Source organism: Wyeomyia smithii, chromosome 2, assembly GCF_029784165.1.
Source record: "Wyeomyia smithii strain HCP4-BCI-WySm-NY-G18 chromosome 2, ASM2978416v1, whole genome shotgun sequence".
NCBI lineage: Eukaryota > Metazoa > Arthropoda > Insecta > Diptera > Culicidae > Wyeomyia > Wyeomyia smithii.
Window position 1 is genome coordinate 22398347 of NC_073695.1, and position 11473 is coordinate 22409819.

Genomic DNA, 11473 nt, shown 5'->3' on the forward strand with positions numbered 1-11473 from the left:
GTATTGCTAGAACAAAGTATACAATCGATATTCCCGGTTTTTCAGACACCGGATGTCACCATCTCAAATTTTCAAATAGCGTTGATCGACCTTATGGCTTCTCGGCGCGATTCTAGTTTTAAAAATACCAATATTGGGGGGTTTTTGAATGTTTCCTTTTGTTTGACCCAGCTGTTCACAAATCGGAAGTCGCCATCATAGATTTATAAATGGCGTCGAACATCATGTTTTGAATTCGATTTCATTCTACAAATTGAAATATCCCACGAAAAATCATGACTTCTATTAATGCTAAAATGAAGCGCGGAGTACAGAAAACACCTCGGCAATATCAAGGCAAAGCCTTGGTGCTACATTCCGAGTCGGAACTCGATAGAGTTCTTCATGTATACATTAATTCCTGCTGTTCGTCTCAGTTTTCAAACACCTCCAGCGTTCCATAAGGTAGAAACTTAGGACCATTGCTGTTTACGCTGTTTTTCAATGACGTTTCTTTACTGCTGGATGTTGGCTGTAAACTAGTATACGCAGACGATCTCAAGCTGTATCTGATTATACGCTCTATCGACGATTGTCGGCGGCTTTAGGGACTTTGGATAAGTTAGTTTACTGGTGTCGCAAAACCGGTTGACGATTAGCATTAATAAGTGTCAAGTGATGACTTTTCATCGTAAAATGAATCATATTGTATTCAACTATTAAATCGATGATCAAGACCTAACAAGAGTTGACCGCGTTAGTGACCTCGGAGTTTTATTGGATACCAAACTTACATTCAATCTACATCGTACCAACATAATCGCTAGAGCGACGAGACAACTTGGTTTCGTATCGAAAATCGTTCGCGACTTCATGGATCCCCATTGCTTGAAAACGTTGTATTGTGCTATCGTTCGGCCACTCCTCGAAAATGCCAGCTTGGTTTGGGGCCCCTAACAACTCAGAGCCGTAGCTACGCGGTTTTGCGTGGTGGGGCACAGAAATTTCACTGAAGTATTTTTGTTAAGGAAGTAATTTAAAAGTAATACATTTAGCTTAAATATACAAAAGCTAATCTAGGATATGTGAATAGGTAAAGTATTTGCTTTATTTATACGAATTTGAAAAATTTCGCTAAGGGCAATGAAAACGGGTGGGGGGCCTGCAACTACTAGTCTGGAATTTGCGACTTGAGCGAGCGCAGAAAAGATTCGTGAGGATTGCGTTAAGAAATCTTCCGTGGTGTGACCCGATCAACCTGCCTCCACATCCTGATCGTGGCCGTCTGCTTGGGATTGACATTGCAACGACGCAGAGAAGTTCAACAAGCGGTGTTCGTAGCAAAAGTTTTGAACTCCGAAATCGACTCACCAGAAATCCTTTCAAAATTGAATTTCCCGGCCTCACAGCGTCTTCTTCTACTGGATTATTACAACCTAGCTTTCACCGAACTAATTTCGAATTCAACGACCCGTTAGCTTGCTGCATCCGATCATTCTCCAAAGTGGAAGATCTCTTTGATTTTGGCACACCATGATTCAAATTTGCAATAAGAGTTCGTCGTAGTTTTTAATTACATTGACTAGTCCATATTTATTAAGACTATTTTCGTCAGATGAATTTTTAACAAATAAAGAATAAAGAATAAAGAACTCGACCTTCTGTTTATTATACACAGACTTCGCAGCCAACTGTACGTTAGCTGACTAGGCGATTTGTTTTAAACGGGACAGTACCGTTTTTTCCACAATTCCCGTCTTTTTGTCATTTTGTACCGTTTTTCAATACTCCTCGAATAACAATAATGCTTCATGGAAGTTCGTGATAGTTGCAAAACATTTGGGTTTTAAATATTCTACCGTTATGATGAAGCGTAGTTTGCTTTCGTTGCATCAATTTGTACAATAGGAAACCGAAAAGAGTGCTTGAAGGACCTAACAGGTCATTTGAATGTATATCAAAAAATTTTCATATCAACTGACTGGATATATAAAAGATACAATTTCGAGAGATGATTTCGAATATTAAATAAAGGATATCTATCCCAAGGAACGAATTGGTATATAATAGTCATGCTTTTTATTACAATAGCTATAAAAAATCGATTGTTTTTTGAGGTGTTCAAAAATTGAGACTGTTCGAAGTTTGAATCAAAGCGGTATGAATATCCATGCATAATGTAGGTTTACTGTGCAAAATGAAGAAAAATATTAGATATGTCTTTAGCCAGTATTTCTGCAAAAAAAGTGTGTTGCCATCATTGATAAATAACATATTACAGATCTCGTAATATGTAACATGAAAATAACGTCAAAGCACTAAAACCTGATAACCTCAAGTTCCCGCACAAAGAACATACCTACCTAGTTCAAACTCCAAAAAGGTTTTATGTAATTGTAGGTTGTTTCAAGCCAAAACGTTCAGCCTACGCCGAGGTAGAGTCCGGTTACACAAAGCTTTAGCTCCAACAAAAAGCTTTTTTACCTGCACAGGCGCAGTAAGTACGCATTTTAAACAGTACCGCCAGATTTTTGATTCAATCTGTATGGCTACGATAATGGTTACTGTTAAATATTTTTCGCTCTGTATTTGTTTGTAACTTTTGAATTTCTGTTTTTGAATAAACGGTGCACAGTTGCTTGTAATTGATTTTTTTTTACGACTACATTTTCGTAATTTCGATGTTGATGACCTCTGAAAAAGTTATATAGAAACTATGGAATACTCATTACAAAGCACGTTTTTCAACTATCATTTCATGAAACAACTATCAAAATGTTTTCTATACATCCCAAGTATTATATTTCATTACATTTACAGTTGGCGATAGGAATTATTCGAAAATCTCAGAGGGATCGTTTAGATTTGACTGTGAAAATTGATTATAGTATTATAGTATCTTCAGCAAGCTTGTTTCTTACAGACCTAGGCAATGTTCGATTTATCGATGATGATATCCTGCTTGCAATAAAGAATCTTCTAAAGTTCTGGTCAAGTAGACCCTATTTACACGGTTTCTAAAGCAGCATTCGATGTGTGGATCACAACGGCGAAATTTGATCGCCTCGGTGCTCAAATTCATACTTAGTTGATCGTACGCTGTCTGTGAATTAGGAAACAGCGATTCATATAGTTTTGTAAATTTATCGGGCGTACCTCAAGGAAGGAACCTTGGACCGCTGCTATTTTCCTTATTCTTCATCGATGTTTGTTTTGATATTCCGCCAGGATGTTCATTAAGGAGTAATATCTACTAAAAAAAAAATTTCCTTGTCATTTTTTTATGGGCTTAAATCATGCTGAAACTATCCTAGAATCAAAATCTACATCGCCCAACTACTGATCTGAACTCAAAATTCGTTTAAATCAATTTTTACCGAACAACTTTTATGCTCCAAAAAAACATTTTTCGTTTATTTTGGCGAAGCTCGTTTTTGTTTTTAATTTCGAGGCTTTGTAAACTAGTAGAAGTTACCTATGATCGACATCGTGTTTCAAACTTGAAATATAGAGGTCGCTGCATCAAGTTTTGACCGTTACAGCGTCTCTACAGCACGTGTTTACTCACAAATCCCATTTGTTTAGTTGATCAGCCGTCCTCGTTGTGTACGTTATTTGTTTGAGTTTTTTGATACTCTTTAACTGTGAGTTATACTCAAAAGTACATAAATATGAGTGACAAGTTTGATTTTAGCGTGGGATCGGACGCCAACCGCGACAAAGTCACTGAGCGTCGCATGTCTGATACCGTGAAAGAGGGTTGGCACAGCCTTAGATCAGATAAAAAAAGGAAGAAGAGGAAGGTAAAGCCCAGAAGGGACAATTTCACGGCACAGGGGTTGAAAAATTATTAGGGGCTTAACTGTTGCGATTCTTAAGATTTATAGCAATTTGAAACTTTAAACGCGTTTTTCTCACAACCATGCGTTCATAATCGGCGAGCAGTAGAACAGAAAAAGTGTACATCCGATTGACTTGAAATTTTAACTGTAGCTTCTTCATTAGATTATCTAGTGAAGTACACACGATTTTAGCGATTGATTAACAACAACTAAATTAAAAACAATCGAACTCGTTTTTTTTTTTTGTCAAAACAGAACTTTTTTTTCAAACCGTTGCCATTTTGCGAAGAAAAATTATGAAAATATAATCATGTGCACTTCACTAGCGACACTTATGTAGATAATGAAAAAATTTGGTTTTGGTTATACGTGGAGTTGGGCACGACTTCTACTGCTCGCCGCGGAACAACTTTTAAAAAAAAGCGGTTCACGGCAATCGCTGCACAGCCATTTGGTAACAAAATTAGCAATAAAAATATTTTTTCTATTCTGCTAGAGTTGCTCAATCCAATGATATATTATTTATATACCCTACATCTCAAATGTCCTGTAAAAAAATTCATGAAAAAAGCCTTGTTTTTTTGAGCATTTGGTAGATATTACCCCTTAATTTACGTCGATGATTCGAAGATTTTCCTTATCGTAAGATCTACAGCTAACTGTGAAAAACTACAGCAGTACATTGATGCTTTCTATAACATATGCTCTGTGAATTCATTCACCCGTAAAAAAAAACGATCTTTGGTCAGCCACTTGAAAGTGTCACTGTAGTTAAGGATCCTGGCGCGCTCTTGGATTCTTCCGCACAAGCGAACAGAAATCCTGGATTTTCAATTCGAATCGCCCAAAAAATTTCGGACCCCATACTGCATGCGTTCATTCACTGGTGCGTTCGGTGCTAGAAACATATGTTGTTGTTCGGTGCCTTCATGCGGAGATTTGAAACCCGAGTGATCGTCCTCCATACATTAATCGCTGCCGAGATGCCTGAGATCATGGGATTTTCTATGAATTGACTACCAACGTACTAACTAAGGCCAGAATGAACCCATAAAGACAATGTGAGACGTATTAAATAGATTTTATAACTATTTTGATTTTAATGTTACCTTTGACTTTATTAAGAATAGGTTAAGACGTTAGATAAGTTATATTGCTAGAAAATTAGTTTGTTAATGTTGCATTTTTTTTTATTTGTTATTGTAAGTATACAAACAATTCCCTTAGACCACTGCTGATTAGATTGAAATATTAATATAAATATTAATAATAATAAAATGCATCTCGATCAGTCCAGATCGAATCGCGTCATGGGTAAATATTTAAAACATGCATATTGATCTTTATTATTCGCATTGCAATTTTAGTATTGCTGTAGCAATCATGAAATTGTTAGATTTGGACAGTCTTCGTACCAAACTAGAATATAAAAGAAATTACTATAAGGTTTTTCTGTGTGTTGTACTCAGGGATGCCATATACAGATTTTTCTATATTTTACAGATTTTTGAACTAAAAAAGCAATACAGAATTTGTATTACAGAATTACAGAATATTGTCAAAAATACAGATTTTTCAGAATTTTTTGCTATTCGAGCTGAAATCAATTTCTTGAAATGTTAATTTCGATTCAACAACTTCCAAACTTTTGTGAAAAAACCTGATGCTGATTATTTTGGTATTGTTGCAGAAGAAGAGGGATGAGGCTTGGACGAAGGCGAAAAATTACGTTTCGAAACATTTGACAAATTTCTATTTAAAATTCATGAAACAAATTGCAAAGCTGTTCGATTCCATCGATCATATTGTAAAAACGGTAGCTTTATTTAATTATAAGACATTCGCGAAATTGAAAAATTTAAATGATTTGATTCCCCAAATTCGTAACAGTAACTGATCGACAAGACTTGGACAACGAATTTTGCTCTCTAAGAGCAAACTTGATCTGAGTAGTTGGACGCCACAACGCCGAATGGTAAGTTCATGTATCCGTTACTGAGTTCATTTGTGCGAATTTTTTCAATAATTCCACATTCTACGGCTTGTGTAGAATGCATATTTTCAATTTATAATTGCAGCAAGTCTAAAGCCAGAAACCTCATGGCCCCTAAGCTTATGAGCTCAATTTTAAAAGCTAAAAGCTACGATGATAACCAAGCAGGAGTTACTAAATAAATTAACGAAAACATGCATGAACATCACGTAAAGAAAAATAAGCAATATCGTGTTCAGTTACTATAGGGTAATCGCTCCATTATTCATCTCAACAGCTAGGTGCACCTATATTCATCTTATTTCTCTCATTTGTCCAATTTATCGTCAAATTTTTATGAATTTTTGAGACTAAGTCTAATTGCTTCTCGATTTTGTCAAGTGGTTGAAAGTTTTCCGTGGAAATATGGTACAACTTGACGATAAATTGATCAAAAAGGCGTGATGGGATGAATATGAGTACTGAGATGAATATAGGAGCGATTACCCTATTTGATTATCGCCTGAAATAAGTTTGAAACCGATAAAAAATTAAGCTAAAACAAAAAATGGTGATTTGTTTCAATATATTCTTTAAGGAAGAGGTTTTCATCCAACATTCTTAGTTTGCTCGATACAGATTTTTTATACAGATTTTTTAGCCCGTGAAACAGATATACAGATATTTTCGAGCATAAATACAGAAATAAATATGGCAACCCTGGTTTTACTCTGCCTGTGTTTTGTTGTTATTCCGCACCTTTGTATTTATTACATTGACGTGTATTGACAATCAGCTGTCTCCATAAATATACATTTATATGTTAAGCGATTTTCCTTCTGCCCAGATGGCAGCTAGTTAATTTTATATAAAATAGTTATATTTATTATCAGGTGTAAATAGTCGTTCAAAATGTTAAAATTACTGTTATCGAATTACCGTAATTGTTCATTAATAAGGTAAGTCGTTGAAGCATTTCCAAGCATCAACCTATAGCAGAATGCGGAATAGCAACACAGGAAAAGCTCGTTGCATAACCTCAATTCTAAATTTGACCATCAAACTAGTTCAAGGCCAATTTTGTTTACAGCCCGAGTGCAGCGAATCAGAATCAGCTGCTGCGAAAATCTCTACAGACATATGTTTTTCGACGAAACGAACTCCTGGCTGGAGGAAAACGCCTGATCACAAACGAGTCACGACAGCAAGGTCGTAAACTACTTCTGACCGGCAGTCGTCAGCAACCCGTTCGAACCGGATCTAGCTCCAGTATATTAAGGTTACTGTTAGGGGGCACAGGGGTCGGTGTGACCGTCGGGTTCCAGTGTCGACGATGGTTTGTTCATTGTGATGCACCAACTGGAAGACTGCTAGGACAAAAGGCTGGCAGCGGAAGCGATGTTGTTAGGTTTGATTGGTTGAAATTTTGGTTTTATTTAAAACCCCACCTGGCCAAGCTGCTAGCAGCCGTTGCGGCAGCTCTGGCCGTAGCTTATTTCAACATTCAAATACCGAATTTGCTGGGTGTTGTCGTGAATACTTTATCGAAGTACGCTCGCGCGGGTTTGAAAGAGTGAGTTTATGATTTAATGTAAGAAGGCAAAAAGTTTAACATTATTTCATTGTATTTTTAGCATTAACACTTCAACCTTCTTCAACGAAATGAAAGTACCATCGCTGCGACTGTTTGGAATGTACATCGCCCAGGCTGGCTTTACGTTCGTATACATATTACTGCTTAGTCAGATAGGCGAACAGATGGCGGCCAAAATTCGACAAGATTTGTTCAAGCAGATCATAATTCAAGATCTGGAGTTCTTCGATGAAAATCGAACTGGCGAGCTGGTGAATCGACTAACGGCGGACGTGCAGGATTTTAAATCTAGCTTCAAGCAATGCATTTCGCAGGGCCTGCGATCCATCGCACAACTCATTGGAGGCAGTGTTTCACTCTTTCTTATCTCACCGCAGCTTGCCAGTATTGCGCTGGTCTCGGTTCCGGCGGCTGTGGCAATGTTCTCCTTTCTCGGGAGATCATTGAGGTTGCTGAGTAAGAAAAGTCAAGCGCAATCGGAACGAGCAACGTCAGTGAGTGAGGAAGCTCTTTCAAACATTCGAACGGTTCGCGCTAGTGCTAGCGAATATAGCGAGGTAGAATTATTCCGTCAAGAAACGGACAAAGCAGCTGTACTCTCCCAACAGCTGGGAGTAGGAATTGCAGTTTTCCAAGCGCTTACGAATTTGTTCCTTAATGGAATGGTTCTTACAACGCTGGTCCTGGGTGGGCACTTTATGTCCAACAGTTCCATTACAGCCGGTGATTTGATGGCATTCCTAGTGGCTTCCCAGGTGCGTTTAAGGTTAGAGTTAGAGTAAAACAATTTTCTAATTCTTTTCATCCCTAGGGCGTTCAACGATCACTCGCCCAAGGATCCATCCTCCTGGGCTCTGTAATTAGAGGAATGACTGCCGGTGCACGTGTGTTCGAATACCTATCAGTTCAACCAAAGATAGACCTGAAATTGGGTCAAATTATTCCCGAATCAAAAATACGAGGTGAAATTTGTTTCGAAAATGTCTCGTTTACGTACCCTTCACGACCGAATCAGGAGGTTTTGAGAGATTTTTCACTGGTGCTAAAACCGGGTCAAACGGTGGCTCTGGTGGGAGCTAGCGGCTCCGGCAAATCCACCATCGCTTCATTGTTAGAAAGATTTTACGAACCAACCGGTGGACGAATAACGATTGACGGCCACAACCTATCGGAATTGTCGCCCTATTGGTTACGGGGTCAGCTGATAGGTTTTATTGAACAGCAGCCAATCCTCTTCGGAACAACCATCTTGGAGAACATTCGCTACGGTCGACCGGATGCAACCGAAGCGGAGGTGCTCGAAGCCGCCAAGTTGTCCCAATCGCATCAATTTGTTAGCCAGCTGCCGGAGGGCTACCAAACCTCGGTTGGAGAACGTGGCATACAGTTAAGCGGTGGACAACGTCAACGGATAGCGATCGCACGCGCACTGCTGAAGCGTCCAGCGGTGCTAATTTTGGATGAAGCTACCAGCGCTCTGGATGCTTCAAGCGAGGCTATCGTTCAGAAGGCACTGGATGCAGCCGTTCTCGATCGGACTACACTAGTCATCGCGCATCGGCTATCTACGATACGGAACGCGGATGTAATTGTCGTACTACACAAGGGCAGGATAGTGGAAATGGGTACTCATGACGGGTTGCTCCGAAAGCAAGGACACTATTTTGAGCTGGTTAAACAACAGGAGCGACAGCAACAGGAAGAACAACAGCACCCGTCAAGATCATATGGCTAGTGGGAACAGTGTAAGATTAGGGATACCGTTAACATAGTTTTAGTAGTTGATTAGGAAATGAAATGTGAGTTGGTGGATGTAATCGTTCGGTGACGAGGTATGTATTATTTGAAAAACCGAAGTATTTGCAATAAACTTACATGACAACAAGGTTATGCTGTCTATGCTTAACAGAACGAGTAGTATAATGTCTAACGTCCAATGTAATCCATGATTTGATAATTTTAGGTTTCAATTTAATTTCTGTGAAGCATCTATAAGACAATTATCTTTATATTCCTCCTTTGAAGTCAATACGAAGACGAATCAATCTAATCGGCCTTAGGCTGGCTGCCATCGAGCTAGGCACCAAGAACCAAATATTCATCAGAAAATTAGAAACCGTTCCACCGTCATGCCAACTAAAAAAATTCACCCACCTTATAGCGAATTTCTTTATTCCACTGTGTGCGGGCAAAACTGCCGAGGAATAATAAAACGTCATCGCCATTTAAGACGCAAGTAAGAAAGAGATGCCAGATAATTGTTTACGAACTTAGCACGTGCGGTGGTGGGTTGAAGCTGACAAATTTTGCAGTGCGCTTCGGGCAGCACGGCAGGTCAAAACTGGGTCAATATCGAGTGAATAAAGAAGGGTTTTGACAGCAGTTAGTGCACTTCCAGGTCAAAACGAGGTGAGCTGGTGGAATAAAGGAATTCGCTATTAGATGGAACCTGACCGGCGACATCTGTCCGCAAATAGAAAAATAGCAAATGCAAAAACCCAGGCTCATGAAAAGACGCCATCTTTTCGTGACCGATAAGTAACAAGCAACATTATGGAACCACGGTGGGCTCGAAATGGAAATGGAGCCAAAAAACCACAGGAGGGTTGTGTGCAAAGCCACGACCGCGAGGTTGAAGTAGAATACTTAAACACAGCTCTACTTACGGCTGCACAATAACCTACGGCCGGGCGAAACGGTTCACGCCGCTTTTCGCGTTTAGCCTGGCAGAGGCCAGGCCAACTGCCAACACAATAGAAAGGTGTTTTGAAAATTAGACACGGCTTTACTGGAGTAAGTGTTGGCAAATGCATCTACCGCTAATACCGCCGCTATCGTACGAAAGCGCTTCGTTTCATGTGGGGAATAATATCAACAACGAAAAATGACGCGCGTCTAAGCACACCCGAACTGTTTCGCCATGCCGCTTCCATTTACTTCCTTATAACATCCGCCTCATGGAAGTACCGACTGCACCTACCGCTGAGGCTGTTACCATACTGCTACTGGTACCCAAAACTATTAACTCTTCAAATTAAGTGTTTTATTTGTCCTCAAAAGAACAATTGTTCCATTCCATATCGGATTTAATGCAATCGCAGCTCTGTAATATTACCGACAGTAATATTCTTCTGAACAAAATGATCCAACTTTTCCATTAGAGAAAGTGCCGGCTGATGTACGGCAAAAATCTCGCCCGATCGCTCGCGTTGGCGTTCGTTCTCAGGCAGAGGCCTGAGATGTGGTGACCAACCACAGGGCAAGTGATTTGTTTGATTTGAAGGCAGCCACAGGCGCAACCCGCTGATATATTCTGTTACCGCTGAGTGCTGATATCTGCTGCTGCTGCTGTCAACGTTGTGGACGGTCCATCCAGTTCACCTTCCGACTAATGAATGTAGCTAGTTTTCCCAGAAACACTCTTTTATAGCCGAAGGGTGCTACGAAATAGGCCACGCCCTATCAGTTCAGTTGTTCCATTCCCTAATGTTCTTCAGACAAATTATTCCACAATTCGCATTTGATTTTTGTATCCAGCGAATAAACACCGATGGTGCTCTCACACACGCAACGGTTTTAACCCGTATCTTATAGTGGTTTGTAACATCGAGCTATTTCGTTTGTCGCTGTTGCGTGTTGCATCATGTTGCAACTTGGCAGCTGGGAGACGACGAAATTCTGTTTATACTGATTGATTGAATCGACTTCATATTAGCTCTGCATAGTTGAACTAACTGCTTTTGTGAATGCGTACTAACAGGGCAGTTTATTATTCAATGTCGGTTATGTTGATCGCAGCCTTTGCGCTGCCCCTACAGTGGGGGGTTTACTAAATAAAGTAAAAGTAAAAATTAGACAACTACAACAGATTTTGATTGCATCCCGCACAGAATGTCTGCTTGTGTTGATGCGAGAAAATTATTAACCTTCAATTATTTTTTTATTTGCCTTGAAAAAAGCATGTTGCGGTTCAAAATCGGTTGCTCATTACAACCTTTGAGCTGCCCTAACATTGGGGGAATTAAGATACACGGACAACATGCACTGTGGAAGCTATTTCACATTCAGTAAATTCGACGGGTGCTT

The 11473-nt window shown here is 39.5% G+C and overlaps 1 protein-coding gene across 1 annotated transcript; it reads left to right on the forward strand.

Moving 5' to 3' along the window:
* The first annotated feature begins 6589 nt into the window (after positions 1-6589).
* LOC129721704 (mitochondrial potassium channel ATP-binding subunit) lies at positions 6590-9273 on the forward strand. The gene is made up of 4 exons (XM_055674589.1): positions 6590-6752; positions 6884-7366; positions 7428-8142; positions 8199-9273. Exons 1-4 carry the CDS (start codon positions 6706-6708, stop codon positions 9120-9122), a joined length of 2169 nt encoding a protein of 722 aa, XP_055530564.1. The 5' UTR covers positions 6590-6705; the 3' UTR covers positions 9123-9273.
* Positions 9274-11473: the final 2200 nt, after the last annotated feature.

Bases quoted from the DNA above. Each gene is read 5' to 3' on its own strand.
- LOC129721704 (XM_055674589.1), top strand. From the start codon at position 6,706: ATGTTAAAATTACTGTTATCGAATTACCGTAATTGTTCATTAATAAG. The intron at 6,753-6,883 runs GTAAGTCGTTGA...TTTTGTTTACAG, and splicing joins CGTAATTGTTCATTAATAAG to CCCGAGTGCAGCGAATCAGA. The intron at 8,143-8,198 runs GTGCGTTTAAGG...TTTCATCCCTAG, and splicing joins CATTCCTAGTGGCTTCCCAG to GGCGTTCAACGATCACTCGC.